General features: G+C 41.1%; 1 protein-coding gene and 1 long non-coding RNA gene across 2 annotated transcripts; both read right to left on the bottom strand.

Annotated features, from left to right (window-relative positions):
• Positions 1-7,115: 7,115 nt before the first annotated feature.
• LOC146662700 (uncharacterized) lies at positions 7,116-9,462 on the bottom strand. Its single transcript, XM_085417511.1, has 4 exons — positions 8,693-9,462; positions 8,295-8,450; positions 7,885-7,977; positions 7,116-7,452 (listed from the first exon to the last, which is right to left on the bottom strand). Exons 1-4 carry the CDS (start codon positions 9,341-9,343, stop codon positions 7,129-7,131), a joined length of 1,224 nt encoding a protein of 407 aa, XP_085273637.1. The 5' UTR covers positions 9,344-9,462; the 3' UTR covers positions 7,116-7,128.
• A 91-nt stretch (positions 9,463-9,553) lies between these two features.
• On the bottom strand, positions 9,554-14,529 carry LOC146662701 (uncharacterized). The gene is made up of 3 exons (XR_014913163.1): positions 14,381-14,529; positions 13,297-13,564; positions 9,554-9,715 (listed from the first exon to the last, which is right to left on the bottom strand). It is a non-coding gene; the product is annotated as an uncharacterized LOC146662701 (long non-coding RNA).
• Between the last annotated feature and the right edge of the window lie 7,722 nt (positions 14,530-22,251).

Consider the following 22,251-nt stretch of genomic DNA (forward strand, 5'->3'; position numbering starts at 1 on the left):
CAGGAGATATTACCCTTTCCCCCGGGGTGGAGGCAAGCAGACCACCCCAGGCTCAGATGCGTCCCCTGCACCCTGGTGACACAAGGCCCTACTTGTGTGGGTGGTTGTGTTGGAGCGGGAAGAGGGAGGCAGCCGGGGATGGGGAGGAATAGAAGGGAGGAGCAAGATGCCCCTCCCTGGGGCCAGCTCCCCCACTGACCCCAGTAGGCACCCCCGTCCTTCGGCACCCACCAAGGCAAGGGAGCCCAGGCCCATCCAGATGGGGGCCTACGGCAGCAGGACTGCCCAGCCCCACAGGACCTGGGGCAGCCCACCCGACCCCACCGCAGAGGAAACTGTACCCACCCTAACATTCAATCATCTCCCAGACTGCACAAGACGGTAAACACCCAGGTTAAGTTTATTCTCCACCTCTCCTATGACTCTCCCCCAGCCTGCGCTTTCCTAACAACAGTCTCAAGTCTAATAATAGCATCAGTTGTGTTCCGAGCTGTCCTGAAACCACTTTGATAATTGGCTAAAGCCCCTTTTCCTTCCAGCTCAAAGGACAGTCTTGCCAATTATCATACGTTCCATTCACTTGCACACATTTATGTAAGAGCGATTGGTCTGTAGCTATCTGGTTCAGATGGATCCTTCCCGGGCTTTCTTGTCAGCACAATAACAGCCTCCTTTCAAGTACTTGGGAGCTCACCCTTAATCCAGACTGTGTTAACCAAACACAGCAGTTTATTAAGCGCTTTCGTACCAAGGTTCTTCAACATTAAATAACAAATTTGATCCTTTCCCAGGGCTGTGGGCTTTGTTTTTTTAAATGCTCTCACCATTTCCTCCAGAGAAAACACCGCATCCAAAGTACTGTCTATGTGCGCCTTTCTTACTAGAGCCTCCCAATACCGTGTTTCAGTTTGGCACATTCTGTCTTTTCCCAACACTGATATGTTATCAGAGCTATGACTCTATAGAGCTATCGCAAAAGTTTTCACCATAACCTCCACTTTTTCCTGAGCTGTTACAAAGTTCTGTTGGCCTGAAGATAGAACTGGGTAATCCCATTCCCGCCGGTCACCTCACATTCTTCATACCATGCCCCAGGCCTCCCCCACTGGAGTGGTTATTCATATTTTAGAACAGAACGACCTCCAACTACTCCACTTTGCTTTTCTCACTGTTCTCCAGACCACTGCCGCTGCTCTCCTGTATGCAATCAGAGGTTGCATGTTAAGGGTTCTTTGGAGAAATTTAAACACCTTGTTTCTTTCCTTTACAGCAATTTGACATTCCTCTGTCTACCCACCAATGTCCTACTTTCCTTGCCTTTACTGGTTGGGATTGAGGCCTTGGCAGCTACCATAATTATTTCAATAAACTGATTATTCATTTGATCAACGCTACCAGACTCATCAACCTTGACAATCGTTTCCTCACATTATTTTTGGAATTTTGTCCAGTCAGCCCTATGAAAACTCCACTTCTTATGCACCTCTCTTAGAGTAACCTGTATCTTCCGTCCAACATCACAGAAAACAGGATAATGGTCACTTCCTATGGTAGTGTCTGTTCTGATGGTCCACTGACTTATTCCTGCAAGGACAGTTGAGACCAGAGTTAAATCCAAAACCGACTCTGTTCCATTAACAACATTACATCTGGTCCCCCTAACATCATTCAGGCACACCAAATTGCATGTATCCATCAATTCCTCAATTACCTTACCATTTTTATCTGTGTGTGTGCCTCCCCACACTGCTATGGGCATTAAAATCCCCGCACCAAATAACTGCAACAGTCACTTCCTTCAATTGAACAAAGACGTGGCAACTCCAATTTGGTGCAAGGATTGTAGAAATTCACAATAACATTTGGTTCATTCCTGTCCCAAACCTCAATAGCTATATACTCCAAATCATTGCCTTTACCCAGGAGTCTATATGGAATGTCTTGTTTGACAAACGTTGCACACCCTCCCCCTCCACCACGGTCCCTGTCATTTCTTATTATCTTGTACCCATACAACACAAAATCCAAAGAAGATTAAAGCCGAGATTCCTGTACACAAATGACATCTGGTTTAACATCAAGTAGTTTGATGAAATGCTTCAACTCTTGGCCATTGACCAAGAGACTCCTTGCATTCCATGGAAGAATAAGTACTACATTTCCTCCTTTTATTTTGCTTTTCAGATAATCCATTTTCACACTAATGGGCCCCCCAGAAATTGCCCCCTTGCATCCACCTCCCGTCTGTGCACCCACTTGCCCAGCATTTTCCACTGTAAACTTCCCCAACTGTTCAAGTTCAAAACCTTGTTGAGCTGCTCCTCATTTACACATTGCACAAGAAGATTTCCATCTGAGAGTACCTTAGCAGAAACTATATCTCCCACTTTACTGTTAAGTTCAGATGTCAACACGAACGGACTCAGTTTTTTAATATTAACAACTTGTGTTCTTTCATTGAATCTCAGAACAACAAACATTCTTGTTCTCTCTCTGGCTTCTAAAGAATCATCCCTACCACTACTGCTCCCTCCTCTTTTAGGGTTTTCCTCCTCTGCTCACCTTGTACTTGCTCCAGAGGCATTTTCTCCTCTTCGTCTAAATCAACATGGTCTTCCCAGCTGCCTACAGCTGACCCACTCACGGAACAGTCGTGTTCAACCGCCGCCACGGGTGGACTGCCAACCAAGTTTGAATTTTTGGCATTGCTCCAACCAATTTTGCCAACAGATGCCGCTGCCATCCTTCCTCTCTCCTCCATCCATGACCGACCTCTCCTCCTCCCTCCTCTGCTTCTCTGTTGACAACTTTCAAACAAACTGGAAAAAGTCCTCTCTCCATCAAAACCCACCAAACCACCAAAAACTCTTCATCGCCAAGAGTGAGCTGTAGGTGAGTGCAGTCCTTATATAACGAGTGACAGGTGAGTGCAATTAAGGGAAAGCACCACACCCAATCAAAGGTGAGGAAAAGAAACAAGGTGCATCTGGTGAAGTGAATGTCCTGAACAGAGATTAACCGTTACTGTTATCCGATTAGTTTTTTCAAGTAAGGAGTAAAGTAAGGGATTACTACTGCAAAAACGGTAATTATTTTACTGTTACTTTCTCGTAGGAACGCTGCGTTACTGCGTTACTAAAACCGTGATTTTTTTGCGAGAATGTCTCATGACAGTGACGTACGCAAGTGCGACGTTCATGGCAACAGCTGTGCGCAGATCAACAATGGATAATATATCGAGTGCGGGAGAGAGTATGAGCGTGCAGCGTTTAAAGCGTGGAAGCACTGACCTTACTTTGAGTTTGATTCCATAAGAAGTGACAAAAACATTAGCGTCCGTTGTGCGTGGGAAGAAAACTTCTTTTTACAGTGAAAAAACTCCCTAAACATTCAAGCAAGCACTGAGTAGCTACCACGTAATGGGAAATTCACAGAGAAACTTGCGGATTCTTCCACTGACCGCGGCACACCCGCACCAGGGTAAACCTCCGCCTACCCCAGTCCTGCTATACAGGTGAAAATAGAGCAACAGGACCGCTAGTGTTTGATTTTATTTATTTTCTGCTGTGTTTTACTTGCATCTATTTGAAAGAGTGAGTGTAAACACAAAAAATATGTGCTGGAATGTGCAGAAAATAGGTTTAAATGTTAAACTAATTTCTTCAAGTCAGAGAATGTTGCATATAATTAAAATTTTGCTTGATGCATAAAGTTAAAAGATTAAAACTAATAAAACAAGTTTTAAAAAGAGACTTTTCCATTTGATTACATTTTGTATGATGGATTATGTAGAAAAAGTAGAATTGGGCTGAAAGATCTATCGCTTTATCACCTATTCAGGTTGTAAATCGTGTTTTTAAAAAGTAACTAAGTAATTAATTACTTTTGAAAATAAGTAAGTCAGCTAGGGCAACAGCGGCCTCACTCCGCACCGGAGACACAGCCATGTTTAGCGCCTGCTGCCTGTTAATCCCCTCCCCACTAACACCCACAGTGGGTCCCGCTGCTAGCTGTCTGTGAGGTCACATTATTTTCTTATGACCCACATCTCCACACTCAAAACATTTCATATTCCTGGAACTAGCATACACCATGTAGAACCCTTCATGTTTGACACGGAAGGAGACATCCAGTATCTGTGTGGGGGAGTCTAAAAACATGAACACTTGCCTCCGAAGAGACTGAACATGCTTTAACTTGGCGTCCTTACAGCCCAGACTCACTGTCCGGAAGCCACTTGCAAATTTCCCAAAGCGCTTCAGTTCTTGCTCCAAAGCCGCATTGGGAATAAACGGAGGCACCCAGTGATCTGAGTGGAGGGCACTGCGAGGGGTGAAACCTACATAAATTCATCATTTAAATACAGGCCACCCTCTATAAGCTGATTGACAAACCCCTGCCCTTTCAAAAATATGACTTCATACATGAAGTGTTTGAAATGTTTCCATGTCCCAGCTGCTCCCCTACAGCCAACAACACCTGCTCGACAGTGGTGCTGCATCCCCACCTCAGCAGGAGGGAAGGAGTTCATAGAGAACCAAAGACAACAAGCAGCCGACATGAACAGAGAACAGGGCCCGAGATACCCAAGAAAATATAATACTCTATTTATTTATTATTGGGAGATCAAAAAGATAAAGTTACATTTCTTACTATTTATTGAAAATGTGAGGCATTAGATTTAAAATGCCAGAGAGTTATTAAAATACACAATAAAAGAACATCGTATGTCATCTCACTTTGTTTTTAATACTGCACTTTTTTTATTTTATTTTTTTATATTATCATTCTTTTGTTTGGTGCAGTTTAAAAATATAAACACATATGTACACACAGCATTTCCATCTCTCTGTTTTCTTTCGCTTATCCAGCCCGTTCTCCCTCCCGTGGCTTAACATCCTGACGATTTGTCACATCCCACGGTGTTCCTGAGGAACGCGATAGGCGACCTTCAGCATTCTTATGGTACGCACCGGGTTATGAGTGAAATACAGTAGAATGATGGTCCCCGGTAAAACACGTTCCAGCTATGTATTCCAGCCCTAACCATAACCTTATCATTACCTTAACCAGCACTTTAATGATGTTAAATAATGTTTTCCAAAGCGATTTGAGGAAAATGAAGGAACATGTGTGTATTGATTCCAAACGGTTCCCATGTTTCCTCGTTTTCCCGATGTCGTCATTTAGGGACGTGTTGGGTGTCCAGAAGTATAGGGCTTTGGAGTTGACGTCACGCCGCAATGCATTGTGAGAGCGCAGCGCCATTTTCGGGGTCTACGAATCAAAACAAACACACTGTGTTGGAACGACGACTACAAGAAAGATGCTTAAAAGCAGCTCAAAAGAGAGTGAACTGTATAGAGTCCGATTGCGTCCAGAGGCGAAGCGGCGGTACTTGCAGAAAATAGCGTGCATTGGAAATGTGGACCCGTATGAAATACGGCCGTGGAGTAGAAACCCTGAAGACCGTAGCCTGACATATTTTCGTACCTTGTCTGTGGAGTCAGCGCGTACAAGTCGTCATTCAAACAAAGGTAAGTCAGCTCGAGTACTGCGTGTGAAATGCGTTTGATTTCCCTGCAAACATTCACATTAGTGCAGCATAAATTCATTCATGAGGGGAAATTACAGTGAGAACGTGTGGAGGCTGTTAGAGGGATAACAGTGAGTTCAGTGCATTGATGTGACATTGTCCTGAAGGATTTAGTTATTCCCTATGGTTAAAGAAATTGCACTAATTTATTCATATTTATTATAAATAATTCTAATTATACATCTTGCTTCCATATTTGTATCCTGTGTCACTAAAAATACATTTTATTTTAGTTTTATACATTGATTAATGACCTGCAGAATCTCCTTATCACATTAAGTGATTCATAATTGTCACTTTATGCTTTCTCCATCTCTAAAGTGATGACATCCTTGCATTACATGCTTTAGGTTCATTTTCTGCAGGCAGGTTTCTGACAGAGAACAGACAGATTTACACTATAACATGCAGCGTTCTATAGATGGACACATAAAGAAATGAAAAATCACATGTATGTGCTAACTTTCTAAACACTTTGTTCCATTTATGATAAAGTAGATAAAACACATTTACGTCGGCCTTGGCTCATACACTGAAAAAAGAAAATAGTTGAACCAACTTAATTGAATTATTTCAATTGGTAACACCAAATTTAATTAAGTTCTTTGAAATTAAGTTAATACATTAAATTAACACAACTGATTTAAGTTACATGTACTTAATAAATTAATTGCTGTCAAATAAACATTTTGCATTAATCCAACTTAAAATTAAGACATTTCAACTTAAAGTTTTCAGTTTTTCCAACCCAATAATTTGCATAACCCAAAAGTAAAATATTGCTCTTTGCTAACCTAATAATGTGGTTTAGTGTAAATTACTTTTTGTAGTGACTCTAAAATGAAATTTTAGTTTGTATAATAAAGCTTAAATCAAAATTTTAAGTTGCCTGAAAATATTTTTCAAAAATTCAAAATCCAATGTTTTTTTTTTTTAAATGCTTTATTGTATAAATGTAATAAAGTATTACCTTTATGGCAACCAACACAGCTTTTGGTCAAATACATTACACATTTGTCCTTTTTGAAACACATATGCACAAAATGCAAGTAATGCTTAGTAGGACCACAAAGTTGTCAACAAAGTGTAAAGTGCAACACAGTATTACACAAATATCAATCTTAACACATACAGTGTCAACTATGAAAAAGTGCCCCAAGAGTATACAGAAACTTCTCTTCAGCTATAGCCAATGAATAAATATCTGAACAGTGTAGCTGACCAATGGGGATGAAAAAATATAAACACTCCTCTAGAGTTTTAGAATGTCACAACAGTTTGTTGTATAACTGAGCACATCAAACCTGAAATGCAACCTTTCCCTTGAAACGAAGGCAAATATGTCTGAAAAAAAATTAAAAAATAAATAAAAATACCATAAAAGCACATTAAATTGGGGTTTGAGGTCTCTTGGAGCATAAAAAAGGCCCAACATCCAAAAGAGACTACATATTTTACATGCTATATGTCCAAACACAGTTGTTCCTTCGCATTATGGCACAGGGCCATTTGTTGGTCATTGTTCTGTGCCATTACTGGGAGCTTTGAAGTTTGATATACAGATTTTGGACTTTGGGGGACATCTTGTGCTGATCAAGCTGCATGAAGATTTTTTGGAGCACTTCAAAAGTGAAGCGAAAGGGTTTTGGATAAGCTAGGTTGAGTGCATAGATCAAACCTAGAAGCAGGGCACAAGCTGAGGCAACTGAAGTTAGTTCATGCAACACTTCCACACCCTCAATGACAATGCCAATGTCTTCAGGTGGCTCCTGCAGTCCCTCCCCCTCCTTCCGAATCACATACACTGCCATGGTGACCTCCTCCAGGTCCCTCTGAACATCATCTGCTCCACAGTCCTACAGAGGGGTACAAGACACAAACACAAATCATCATTAGCCTCACTTCTTACTGTGATTAAGTGTTTGGGTGATGTACCAATATGTGTTATGTGCTGGGCTATTTCTTGGCTGGGTGTCATCACACACCAGAAACAGCAGAGAGAGGTGTATCAATCTGACTCTAATCAAATTGTAAGCAAGAAAGATAAGATTTCCCAACATGTCAAACTATTCCTTTGAACTTAAATAATCAAGTAAGCCCGTCTTACTTAAAACAAAGTCAATCCGATATGTAATGTGTTGTTGCTGGGAATTACATAATGTCCAATATGGTCATGATAATAAATACATGTCAGCAATCCAACTAGGGTTCACGTGTTATGTTTGTTCTAACAGTTAACTTTTTTGTGTCCCTTTGACAAGATGTGCTGACAAACTGTTGAAACTTACAAGGTATTCCTTGATCAGGCCATCTGCATCTTCTCCCAGGAAGATGGTGAGGGCTTTCAGCACACATTCCCTCCGATGATTAATGTCCACAGTCTAGAACAACAAATGTTGAGTAATTTTAAACTCTAAATTTCATAAGACAGACATCCTTACTCTTATTGCTTAACTTACATGTACTTTATTTAAAAACAGTAATTCACAAGCCCAGAGATTCATTACAGAAAGAAAAGGGGATGAGTTCAGTGGAGTCGCTAAAAACATTCATGCATATGAAAGCCATGATTAGCATTGGCCTGCCCATATTGTCTTTATGAAAGATTCAGTTAAATATATATATATTTTTTTGGATTCAGATATATTTTGACAGCCCTCTTAGTTACGAAGCATCTTATTTGATGGTACAGATTTACCTGGTCCAATGTGTCCAAGATGTTCGCAATCTTTTGGCGTGTTGCTCCTCCTTTGGCACGTATGACTTTGATCAGCTGACTTGAGTGCATGTCTAACTGGGCCATGAACTTCCACTCAAGAGGAACAGCCATGAGCCTCTGGAACTCTGTATTTATCTAAAAACAAAACACAAATGACAGTAGATATTGTATTATGGAACAAAATGCTGAAACTGATTGTATGCCAAAATGTCTATATCCCAAAAAGTATAACATATATGGGAATTCAAAATGTAAATTCTTTCATTAAGTTCAGTGTTATAAAATCTCAACCAAATCAAGTTATGACCGATTCATGAAAGTTAACTGCAATAAATCCCGAAGCATACAGACTTCGATCACTTCAGTTCCATTCTTACCTCTTTCTGTGTGAAGAGTGCAGGCCATCTGTCCTTCAGTTCCTGAATGCTTGGTTCTTGGTTTACCACCTCATGTCGTCTGTAGGCAAACGTGTTAGCCATTTTGTCTGCGATGACCCTTTCATTGTCCCTTATCCCGATCTCTGTCAGAAGTTCTAGTCTCACTTTTTCCATGCTGTCCAGAGTCTCACCAGTAGGAAAGGATGGATAAAAGTTAGCTTCAGAACGTTTTGGCTTCTTCACTTTTTTAGCAGGGAAAGCATCTGTAGTAGCTTTAGATTTCAGTGAGTTTACACACAGCTCTGGACACCCCTGTAATTTGAGCTGGGTCCTGTAGTTTGCCATTTTGTACTTCAGTCGTTGTTTCCAACCGTAGCAGCCATTGAATGATCCAGGTTCTTTCAAACATGGGTGCTTTTTGATAAGGGCCTCTGCAGCTGCGCAGAAATGTGCATCCTCTGGATAGGCCTTGTAACGGTAAATTTCTTCTGCAACTCTTTTCAGGATATCAGACAGCATTCGGGCGCTTAAAGTCAACATTTTTTGGCTCACACGGTACTCAGTATTCCCCCTCTCTAGCTGTAGCTCTGTGTCATATGAAAATTGGGGAATTGCAAAGTCTTCTGGCCACTGTTGTGTTCGAGATGACATAGATTCAGGGGATGAGAGGATAATTGTGTCATTTGATGCCACCGAAATACCGTCATCAGACTCAAATGAAAGAGACAGAGATGAAGTGGACTGATCGGCACTGATCAAAGGTGGATTTGTTTGCTGGTGGATCACTTTGATTGTCCCCAAATTCCGAAGTTCGGTGGTAGAATTCAGATTAAAGAAGTCGTTGCCAAAGTCTTGGTCCATGTATTGCAGTCTGAAGTTACCTTTTAACCCAAAGGTAGTCTTTATCGTGCTGAGAAGGTCTTCAAGTGACTCTGGGATGCCATTTGGAAGAGTCAGCTTTTCAATGTTGTTCTCTCCTAAAATCACCTTCAGTCTTGCAGGTGTTGAACCAGCCATGGTGGTCTGAGAACAAAGCACAAGCACAGTTAGTGAGGATCAACATGTAAACCACTGACATTTCCAATTAGGAGAATTTAATGTCAAACTAGAGGAAAAGAGAGAAGGCAAAGAGAGGAGGAAAGGGGAGGAGAAAATGAAGAGGAGAGGTGGAGATCAGCTGAGGCAGCGAGGAGAGAAGGCAAACCGAAGAGGAGAAGGGAGGAGAAGAGAGATGGCGAGAATATGGGAGACATTGAAGAGAAGAGAGAAGGAGAGGAGGTGAGGAGAATATAGGAGACAATAAGGAGAGGAAAGAAGAAAAAGAGAAGAGAAGCAGAAGGGGGGAGAGCATAGGATTAGCATTCACTGACTGGAATCCAGCGACCTGCATTAAAAAAAATGACATAACTGATGAATTGCCAATGACATCATCACACCACTTTGGCTTGCAGTATAAAATAAATATGTTCTGAGAACACATTAGTATTGTATGGGTCTGGGTTTTGTTTTCCCACTTAAGAAAATACTTTATCATATTTTGAGGCCTCACCATTTAAACATGGACATATCTTTTCAAGGTGACAAGACGCATCCCTCTAATATTGTAGTCTGCCAGTGGGTAGGTATCATGCAGTTCTTGTGGCTCAACAAGTTCCACTTCTTTGCTTGGTGATGTTTTGAGATCATAAGCTCTGTAGTGTTCCATATACCATCCGCTAAGCTTTTTCAGAATGAAGATTAGTTTGTCCTGCAGTATCACCATTTGGATGATTTCACCAAACTCTGGCAGTCCTCCCAGTGAGCCGTGGATCAAGATCATCCCACACTTGTAGATTATTCCATTATATGCTACACTTTTAGCCAAGCACACATTGTCCATATCTGGAGACTTCTGTCTCAGTGCATTTGAGATGTCCTTGTTAAGAACATCAATGTGAACAGTGGAAACATCTGTTACTTCCAGTGGGGGTTTGGCAAAGCTAATTGCATGCAAATGATATGCAATCTGATACTGATGTCTCTGTGAAAGGGAAAGAAGTACATTTTTGAAGCATCTGATGTTCCTTGCAACTCTTTTAAAAAAAACTATGCTTTGCTTCGAATCGCATAGTCCATAGTGCAACCAGTGGCCCAAACTTACGGATCAAGTATGGATAATGTTCCAAGTAGTGGTGCTTTGGTTTAAGATTAACATCTGGGAAAACCTCTTGAAACTTGATTCTGTGCTCGGAGATCTTAAAACCAAGATATGCAATGGAGTCCTCAGTATGAACAGGACTGACAACAAGATCAACAATGTCCTTCAAGTCTGTTAAGATGTGCCAAGCAGGCTCCTCACAGGGTACACTCTGCCCAACGAACAAAGGCAAAAATCTGATAAGACTCCAGTTCTCGTGTGCATTCCCTCCTACACTTTTTTTGGATGCAAAACTGAGAGCCACAGGATGAGGTCGATTTGTTTTGTCAGCCCACTTAAAGTTGAAAGATGATATTGCTTCATTCAATGTACATAATGTGAAATACTTTTTTTTGATTAACAAATTGAGGCAAAGCGCAAGTTCAAAAGGAACAATTCCCTCAAAAAGATCATGTACAACATCAGGTGGAAACCCAGTGGTAACATCAAAATGTGAGAGGTGCTTTGACAAAATACACTTTGATTTCACACCATAATAACTGGGCCATTTGTTTTCCTCGATAATTCGTAAATGATCTGCATGAATGTCTTTTGTTCTTAAAGTAAAGACTTCACTTCTGACTTCAATAGTCTGGAACTCTGATGTTTCTGCAGTGCAAAATCTACATACGTATGTCCCTGAGAAATTTTCAAAGAATCCAGCAATACTGTGTGCACCAAGGTTGTCGGCAACAACACACTGAACAGTGCCTTTTACTGTTCTGCCCAACTTTGACAGAAATATCCCACTCTGTTCCAAAATTACAAGATCATTAATTACAGGTTTTAACACTTTCTCATACCCATAGCACTTCAGATCATTACTTTTGATTAAAGCAGCCAAATAGATTGAGGTTAAAGCAGAATTACAGCCTGGTGGCAAATTACCCAAAACCCAGTACAATCCACAAATTTTATGCTTCCTCCGTGATGTACCAAGGGGATTACATATTTCGAATTCATCAATGTATAATATCAATGAAATGCTTTCCTGCTTGGACAACAGTCCATTTTCATGGAAGAAGTCACCATCGAAGATAGTTTTGTAGTGCACATAAGTTTTTTGAGGCTGATTATCTACAGTATTCAAATTAACAGCCTGATCCAAGATTGTCTGGCAGTCAAGAATATGCTGCAAAGACTTTAAAATTGAAATATATTGGAATGACTTGTTATTTTTTCGGTCAAGTATATATTCCACTGGTTCCACTACTTTAAAGTGGCTCTTATAGTATGCTTTTCGTCTCCAAGGACTGGAAAGTGGACCTTTATCTCCAATTGCTTTTTTTACAGGGTTTGTCTCACAGAGTACACTGGCTAGCTTTTCAACAACTGACTGGTCAAATTGGCATCCGTTGTCTTGTAATACTTGGCTAATAGTCTTTTGGGTAATCGCCACAGAAACAGAACCAATCAAATAGTTTAACTCCTGCAAAAGCTCATCTACAGCTGCATTAGACACAAGAAAGATGTGTTCCAACTTAAGGAGCACTGAAGCAATTTTAAGCTCAATATCCTTCTCTAAGTTTTCAGAATACCCATTGTCAAAAGCAGAATTTAAATTTACATCACTCTCTATAATTTCCACATCTGAAATATCACTGGCAACACTGGCAAAAGATTCATCAACAGAACTTATTCCAGGCTTAAATGTGTTCACTGTACCAGAGTGTTTTCTGTATTTATGACTTTTGAAGTTCTCATAGACATTGGTTTTATATTCACAGTTTTGGAACACACATGTTACAGTCTCCTTATTTTTAAGATGCTGATAGATATGTTGAAAATATTCTCTTTCTGTGGAGAGTTGATTATGGCCACAAATATGGCAAGTGAATGTGGACGCAGCTTTGGAGACTGCTTGTTGGGCAGGGTGATTTCTTGATAGATGGCTCAGTAGGGCGTTCCAAGTCTTGAACCTACATGCACAATTTAAATAAGTGCATGGATATGAGTGGCCTCGTCCGTAATGCCTATGAATCAGTTTGTAGTGTTTGAGCAATTCAGATCTTTTTGTTAATGTTGTCCCACAGTCCTTGCATCTCCACATGAAGCATAGCACTGGAGGAACAAAGAGACACGCTTTACTGGGTGTATATAAATAATTTGAGAAAACACAGAGGGAGAGTTGGGCAATATTACAATATATCAATATGGTGATATGAGACTAGATCTCATCTCAGCTTTTTGCCACATTGCCCAACACAAAGCGAATCATTTAAACACAAAATGTATTCATCAAATGTAGCCAGCCCTCTCTAATTAGATTTTAAAGGGATAAGTTCAAAACAAAAGTTTAAAAACAAAACCCAAATGCCCATAGGTACATTTTTTTTTTTTGCAATTGTTTTATATATAAAGCCGATTCCTGTTCAGTGTAAAACTGAATTAAGTTTAAATGAGACATTACTATTTTGAACTTGCATACCTTTGTTGTTGATAAACTGAAAGTACGCAAGTTCACAGGTAAAACGAGCTGCCTGGCACGCCTCCACACAGGAATGCCCCTCTTGAAGTAGTCACAGAGCTGAGAAGAAGTTAGGTCAGAAGGTGGCGATGGGGCATCACATTGGACACCAAGCCAAAGGTTGTGGCACTGTCCAGGGTTCCAACCAGAGGTGATGTAATCTTTCTGCCATCAGCAGACACCCCTCTGGAGAGGTTGACAGGAAGGAAAGGAAGCGCTACCCAAAGTCCTAAAGATTAAAGATATGTTCGAGTTAGTCTGTCGATCTTTCATCATGTTTACAGTGTTCATCTGCATCTATGTACTTATATATGTATTCAGACACAGACCAGAAGTGTGCTAGGTCTACAAGAAATCTGATGGCTGTATTTTCTGTGTTCAATAGCGTAATACTTTCTTCTATGATTTCTAATTTTGATTTTCTGCCGCACACCATCTCCCTCTCACACGGCTGATCCGTGCGTGTACGAGCGCTGCACGCACCCTTTCTCCTCGCCTTCTTAACGTTATGTACATTGAAAGCAATGCAAGCGGCAGTAAATGCATGCTTCCTGGAGCCACCACAGCTAAACTTTACCTCCTACATCACCCGTGGCCGTGACCGCGTGAACTATTCGCGCCGACAGGCATACTGCGAACAACCACTCGTGTATAAATGCGCGCGCCCGAAGTAACGTATTCTGAAGAGAACTGCGGCCCAGCTTGCCGCTATAATGTGCTAATGCTAATGAATAACTAACAGTAAGCCAACACCGACACACTGCATGAATACACAACTTTAAGCTAGCGTTACGATATTAAAACAAGAGAGTACCGCTGGAAAACTACTAACTTAACCTACATGTCCAAGCACAAACTACCAACAGGTCTGACATTTCGCTAATGTTAGCAGGGCTGAATGATAGCGGTTTGGTCAGGTCAGTTTACTAAACACTTAACAAACTTAACAATACAGTTGGAATATTTTTATATCTAATATATTAAAATATGTGTTCTACATTTGACTTACCTTCAAGGACTATGGAAAAAGTAATATCTTCGTTACCTTATTGACCAAATTGTTCACGAGGTCCTGCCTGCAGCCAAGTGCCTCTCAAATTGTTGTTCTCAACCGCAAGTAGAAAATTCTGGAGAAGGCGGAGACGTCATGACATCAGATGCACTGCGTCAGGAGAAACCTAATTGATGCAGGTTGACTCTAATGAGAATAGCAGGTTACATGTGTACTGAGGGAACAACACGTAATAACAAGTTGATATACTCCACAAATTTAGACTGGCTCCACTAAAGCAGAAATCTTAATGAAACTGACTCTGAACTTTACATAACTTCAACTACTGCTGAAATACACTTTTTAGAGTGTAGTTCTTGTCTTTAAATGAACTTTGTCTGTGTGTGTTTCAGGTCCTGCACTCTCAAAGACTGAATGAACCAGCATTGCAGCCATGGGTCACTGTGAGCATCACAGGGAAGGTTGAAGTCGCCCACTGCACCTGTAAGGCCGGAGTCGCAGAGACCTGCAGCCATGTCGCTGCTCTTCTGTTTAAAGTAGAAGCAACAGTGTTGATCTGTGGCACGAGGACTGTTACAGATGAACCTGCATACTGGGTTTTGCTGGGTAATGTGACCAAGATACAGCCAGAGGTAAGATAGACTTCTCCTCTTCAGCTGCCCAAAAAAGGCTCTTGATCAAAACATAAACAGACCATCTGTATTGAAAGGTAAAAGGAGCCGTCCTCAAAAAAGGAAAATTCCACCTGCTACTGCGGAGGGGTTTGTCACTGCTATTGGATATTTTGCTGGAACACAGTAAAGCTGTGGGTTGTGGGAATGACCCAGAATGTTTTTTCTAGGGGTCTAGATTTATGCCTGCAGTGCACTGCCATGTAAATAATTTGCATTTACTGAATATGTACTGACTGAGTCCCACTGTTCAAAAGTTGAATAAAGAAACAAATTAATTTTTGCCTCTTTTTTTTATTAAAACCACCTTACAGAACATCACATCAGTTACAGTGATGATGTCATTTATAGTTTACAAATGACAAAATGTTTACACAAAATCATGAGTGTTTACATGATATCACCCACTACTAACATTACTTTAATTACTGTATCTTTTGAAAAAATACAGCAATTTTAACAGCACAAGACTTAAGAATATTTAACAGGAGCAGGTTTCATTCTTCCCTGGTTTTATTATCACACTGTTCACCAAACGCAGCAAACCTTCACCATCTTATCCTGAAGGGTCACCTCTTCACCCTCACATGGAAGAAGTAATCTGATTGGCATGGTGGTATGTTTGAAGCAGGTCCCTTGTTTAGCGCTGGAACCCAGTCACGATGTTTCATCCATTTCATCGGCTGGTTTGCTGCAATAATGCCAAATAATTAGCAACTCTATAAATAGCTAGAGAGTATTTTAAATTCAGGGAATTTAAAATAGAAAGTAACTCGTCCACAGAAGGACTGGTAGCTCCCCTTACGATAAGGGTTCAGATCGCGCGAACAGGTGTGAATGTGAATGTGTGTGTTTAGTTAGTTTGTTTGTTTGCTTGTTTTAATCAATTTTAAATCATGCTTTTTATTTGTTTTTGTTTCTAATGTCTCTGTAAAGCACTTTGAATCACCTTGTTGTTGAATTGTGCTATACAAATAAATTTGCCTTGCCTTGCCTTGCCTAAATAGAGGGTAGTTCTGCAAAATCACTCAGTAGGATGTTTGTTCTAATTTGCTATGAGCTCAGAGTGCATAGAAAATAAAACTAATAGGCTCTGAAGAGTGATATGAACATATTTAGAACTTACCGGAATGAAAATGTCTGGAGCACCAACAGATATTTGGAGATGGAAGAGAACTGGATATCAGCTCGTCTCACAGCTGCTATCCACGCCTTCGTTTGCTAACATCAATACACGAGCTGCCTCATGTTGCTTCCAGGTTGGAAAAGAATGAAAAGATAAACCATTTTCAAGCTTATTGTCTTGCTGGTCGTGTGATCGAACATTGCAGCTGACCACACAGTAAATACGAACCATGGCTGTTGTGTGTGCCTTCGCTCCCTTTTCACTTGCATTAGACCCCCAAAATGGCGGATCGGGCCAAAATCCTTTCCACGCCCACCCCCGTGACATCACGCTCCAAAGCCCTATAACATGTTGACGATTTGTCAACTAGCGTAAAATATTACACCTCCTGTGCCGGGTCACGGTGAGAGCAGCCTAAAAAGGGAAGTCCAGACCTCCCATCCCTGGCCACCACCTCCCACCTTCCCGAAGGAACACCAAGGCTTCCAAGGATAGCCTTGGTAAGTAATTATTAGCAGTTATATTTCATACGTAAGTTGTAGACCTGTATACTATCTACATTAATTTGACAATCAATAAACTCTTCAAATCTGTTCATAGATCATTTTTACTGCATATTCTCTTTTCTGATTTCTGATAGCCCACAATCCAGTTCAGACATAATAAGTCACCATGATTACCACAACATTTAAAGCAGATGCAACAGAAATAAGAAATACGTTTGTACCAGATCCAAAGCTTTTGTTAAGATTATTTTTTTAGCTTCAAATTATTTTTTATCAGCACTCAAAGACTAACTGAGCAACTCAACAATAAACCAAAGAAAATGGATAGCACACACATATCTACTCTTTAAGTCTCTCTCAGAGTTTTCTAATGTATTTCATGTTTTATGTTTGGGTACAGAAGCTGTTCTGTTCAGACCAGTGGCGGAGCGTGGGGGTGGCTTACTGGGCTTAAGCCCGGGTTGTTTTGTCAGAAGCCCGGGGTCTTTTGGAGTGTAATTTTTTCATAGTTAGATGCCTGGATGACAACTGTATAAAACAAAAACTACACACAATATTCAAAGAACATAGTGCACACTGTGGGAATTTACGACTGTGCGTGAATCCCCCCTAATATTGGTATGATCCGAGCTCAGGCACTAAGCACTGAGCAAGGGGGCGGGGGAGCTGCTGCTTCAAGTGCGCTGTTGGAGAAACGGAGCCAGGCAGACAGAGGAGAACTGAAGTTCGACCAGGTACCAAAGAAAATCATTTGTACCGTACAAATAATGTAAATATGACGGTGTATCACGAAAGATTGATATCAAACTGATCACTTTACCCATATTACGTTACTTCAAGTGAATCAACAAATGGCAAAATGAAAAGCACAACAACAATGCTTTTTCTTTAGAGAGTCTTAGCTTACATTTATGTTTATTTCATATTTTCAGTTGTTTCCCTCCACGGCTAAATAAATCGGTTTCAGTAATGCACAGATATACAAGAATGGACATAAGGAGCTTCTTTCAAAGAAAAAACTCAGGTAGATGTTATTTTATATATTATGCTTTGTATGTTGTTCAGTATATTTCTATGCAAAACAAGAGGAACTTCAATACACAGCAGGATATTCACAGTTTAAACCAGATATTTACATACACTTTATGGAGAAAACACAAAAACATTTTTTACTGTACAACATCAATTTAGAGTAAACTTGTTTTGTTTTGGATAAATAAATATTGAAATATATTTTGAATTAGTTAAATGTCAGAATAAAGAGAGACAGAGCTGTTTTTATCACTTTCATCAAATTTAGGAGTACATGTACACTAAGTTGGGTGGCTGTAGCTCAGGTGGTAGAGCAGGTCATCTACTGATCGGAAGGTTGGTGGTTCGTTTCCTGGCTTCCCCTAGTCTGCATGCCAAATATCCTTGGGCAAGATACTAACCCGAAATTGCTCTCCGATGCATTCATCGGAGTCTAAATGTGTGTGAATGTCAGTTAGAAAGCACCTAGGAAAAATGTGCTTGTGCGAATGGGTGAATGCACAAGTTGTGTAAAGCGCTTTGAGTGCTCAGAAGAGTAGAAAAGCGCTATATAAGAACCAGTCCATTTACCAGTTTATTGTTAATTAATAAGAAAACTCCAGACGATTCGATTCTGAGCTGAAGAAGCTTCTGATTGGTTAGTAGAGTCCATGTGAGTAAATTGGTGGCACAGCTGTGGATGCATATAAGGCAAAACACAGAGCCTGTTTCTTTGAAATGGGAAAATCAAGAGATGTCAACCAAAACACCAGGAAGAGAACCGTGGAGCTCCATAAGTGTGGCTCAGTTTGAATACAATTTGGTGCCATTTACAATTAAGAAATACAGAAAGTTTCTCTCTTTACCCTTAACCTCCTAAGACCCGAACTCTTCCACGGCATGCATTTTTAATTTTTTATTTGGGCATATTGGGGCCCAATGAATATAAAAACAAAGAATTATTAGATTTATTTTTTACCTTATTTTTGTTTTTAAGAAAAATAAGACCTACAAATGAGGGTATTCGTCTAAAATTATGATAGAACAGTAGCAGTATAATGTCCTCATAAGTGGATATCAGACCCTTGTTGAGCAAAATTGAGTATTTTGGCCTAAATAACCCAAAATGTGATGTCCACATATGTGGACGCCAGGTCCTAGGAGGTCAAAGTTAAAAAATATGTTTTTTATATTTATCAATCTAAAAAAATAAACATTTAGCCTGATTTGATGTTACAATTAAGAAAGTGTTTGTGTTTTGATCTGAAGAGTGTGTAAATATCTGGTTTCAACTGTATATTTGATGATGTTGGTGTTTGGATTGATTGACAGCACAAAGAGGGAGAGAGAGGAGCAGAGAGGGAGATGGAGAATGAGGACAGAACAGAGATGAACAAGAGCAGGTGAGACACACATGTTAGTCAAATGGTTGTTTACCAAAAGTATCACTGTATCATAGGTCCTCGTGTAGCTCATACCTAGTGTTTCTTTTTAGGTTTGTTATTTTTCAAATTCTACATTTATTAAGTTCTGCAGGCTTGTTTGTACAACAAGGCTAAATAATTATATAAACTTTTCTAAATAGTGGACTTTGGTAGAATTAAAAAATAAGTGTAGTGCAGGTCTATGATGATTTTTAGTGCTACTATCATCTACTTCTGATTCTGGTTCTGTTTTGGTTAAGTCCTCAGTAGTCCTGATTTTGAACTGTTGTAGTCCTGTTTTAATTCCGGATCAGTTCTGGGTCTGGTTGAATTGGGGTTTAGTCCGCGTGTCTTGATACAGCCCTGACTTTGTTCTGCCTTGCTGCTTAATTAAAAAACTAGTTTGATATACCTTTATACCTTTATTAGTCCCACAAGGGGAAATTTCATGTTAAGGCTGCCGACCTATTGTACGCAATGGCGGCACCATCTTGCCCATCCGACCATGCATACATTACACAAACATCACATGGGGAAGACAGGTCAGAGAGGTATAACATGGAAAAGCACAACATGAGGAAAGATAAGGAGAAAAAAAAATAACTCCCCCCAGACTGAGCTCCAACAGGGAGATCAGTTTGAGAACAGAAAAAAAACACCTCTGCACATAGCACATGAAAAAACTCTTAATACACCAAAGAAACACATGACAAGCAACAGGGACAGCCAGTGTAGACAGTGCATCTGGGCCTGCAGGATAAGCACTGGTCTCCATGATCCACCGTCAGCATCGGAGGGGAATAAGCGTCGAAGGCGTTTGGAGGGGGAGGTGTATATCTGCACGTGTATATGACTCTGTGTGTGTGTGTGTGTGTGTGTGTGTGTGTGTGTGTGTGTGTGTGTGTGTGTGTGTGTGTGTCCAGAGTTAAGCTGAGACAGTGTCCTTCGCCCTGCCAGGCTAAGTAGACAGTCTTCCAGCCAACCCAGGTGGCCTTGCATAGAATGGGAAGGAACAGACTAAACACAGTCGTTACCAGGGTGTTGTTGTTCAGCTCCAGCCTTGAGACCACAGCTGGCACCAAAGGGGTCTCCGCATGAAGTGATGTTTGTTTTTACTTTAGTGCGGATGTCATCCAGGGAAGGACGGATGTTGTTTTACTTTGCTGTATTTTAATGTGAAGTGTGCTTATTTATTTTTTATATTGCATGTTTTGGTTATATCTTGTGGAATGTTTTATTTATCCTCCATGTTTTGGTTGCATCTGTCAATTTGTCCTGGAGAGACTCCGCCCCTTTTCCCCGTTTTACTAATTTGACACACCTGAGAGAAAGGAGCAGTGGTAATTTACAGAGCGTGCTCAGTGACACATAAGACTATGTGGAGCTTGGCGTTCGAGAGAGGAGGATACAGCGCCAGCAACCAGGGACGCGGAGCGAGTGATCCGACTGCTGCAGCAACAGGAAGCCAGATTACGTGTCTGGGGGAAATTAGAGGCGGCGGACGGGCTGGTGCCGGTTGTCAGTTACAAAGAAACGGCGGGCAGAGTTAAGAGCTCTGCCCACCCGGGGTAAGTCTTTTGACTTGTCCCCTTTTAATGAATGAAAGCTGCCTAAAAGACTAGTGACTGCCGCTGCCTCCCTTTCTTTAGCGCAGAACGCGGAGAGGAAGGCGAGGACGCCGCCGGGTTTCCCTTCTGCACCATTTCACTGGATTTTTAATTCTTGGTGACTCTTATACCGTGACGGATGCCACTGGACTTTTAATGTTGTGTTTTATTGATTTTTATTGTGTTGTTCCCTGGCCAGGGTTGTTTTAATACATTTTATATTTTTAACTATTTAAATATAATAAATTATATTTTAACTATACAGTTTTTAATTCGTGTGCTTTCCCTTGGCAACTCCACTGCTCTGTCCGTTTGGAGGAAGGTTTCCCTCCTTTAAAAAAAACACTGTGGAAATAAAATCACCTTCGCTCCGTTACACGAACAACTCATATGAATTTCAAAGCTGTTCTAACAGTCCAACACTGGTCTCTCAATCTCCTGTCAGAGAGCCGTGAGCTTTCTATGATGTTATCCAAACTTACGTTCCGTGATGTTGTCATTCTTGTGGTCAAAGAGCCGATTCTGAGAACTCACGACCGCAGTGAGCTTCTCCAAGATGTTATCCAATTTAAGTTTAAGGTGATATTTATTTTTCCCTATATGAAGTCATTCTTTTTTGAACAAAACTCAAAACAGACCCTATTAATCTTTCAGTCATTTCTCACCCCCCCCTCACCCTTTAGGGCTAAGCCCCGGGTGTATCAAATGTCTGCCTCTGACCCTCACTACGTGTTTAGGTGCACCGGGTCTGTCCAGCATCCTCCCTCACCACCTGATACAACTCACTACCAGGTGGTGATCAGTTGACAGCTCAGCCCCTCTCTTTACCCGAGTGTCCAGAACATATGGTCGCAGGTCTGGTGATACGATTACAAAATTGATCATCTACCTACGGCCTAGAGCGTCCTGGTGCCACATGCACTTATGGACACTCTTATGTTTGAACAAGATGTTCGTTATGGCCAAACTGTGATTTGCACAGAAGTCCAATAACAAAGCACCACTCGGGTTCAGATCAGGGAGGCCGTTCCTCCCAATCACACCCCTCCAGGTCTCGCTGTCGTTACCCACGTGAGCATTGAAGTCTCCCAGCAGGACAACAGAGTCTCCCCCTCCCTTCCTTCCCTCCCCATCTCCAGCTGCCTCCCTCTTCCCGCTCCACCACAACCACCCACACATGCAGGGCCTTGGAGTAGGGGTATGTCACCAGGGTGCAGAGGAGGCTACCCCCCCCCCCCCCTTCCTCTGTCCCCTTCTGGCTGCCTCTGCCTCAATTTTATCCCACAACTTAGACATTCACATTACTCACACCCTCATTACACATACATATAGGATCTTGGGGGTGGGCACGATACACGGAGTCCAAGTTACCATTAGGGTGTACACCTCACCTCTGGCATCGTTGCCCTCCTCTCAATTTTAAATACACGTAGACATTGAGGGCTAGCAGGAGGGACTATGCACTTACCTGCTGCTCTCTGGCAGGTAGCTCCATGCCCTCCTGGGTTTTAATTGCACCTTAGAACACACATGCATCAACACTACAATGAGTGGGTGGA

The sequence above is a fragment of the Rhamphochromis longiceps genome, linkage group LG9 (genome assembly GCF_057381845.1).
Source record: "Rhamphochromis longiceps isolate RC_006_pf linkage group LG9, R_longiceps_female_GT1.1, whole genome shotgun sequence".
NCBI classification, from domain to species: domain Eukaryota; kingdom Metazoa; phylum Chordata; class Actinopteri; order Cichliformes; family Cichlidae; genus Rhamphochromis; species Rhamphochromis longiceps.

Excerpts from the sequence above, each read along its gene's own strand:
- LOC146662700 (XM_085417511.1), bottom strand. The coding sequence starts at position 9,343 with ATGTCATCTCGAACACAACAGTGGCCAGAAGACTTTGCAATTCCCCAA. Across the intron at positions 8,451-8,692 it reads CACTCTTCACACAGAAAGAG|ATAAATACAGAGTTCCAGAG; the intron begins GTAAGAATGGAA and ends TTTTGTTTTTAG. Across the intron at positions 7,978-8,294 it reads TCTTGGACACATTGGACCAG|ACTGTGGACATTAATCATCG; the intron begins GTAAATCTGTAC and ends TTGTTGTTCTAG.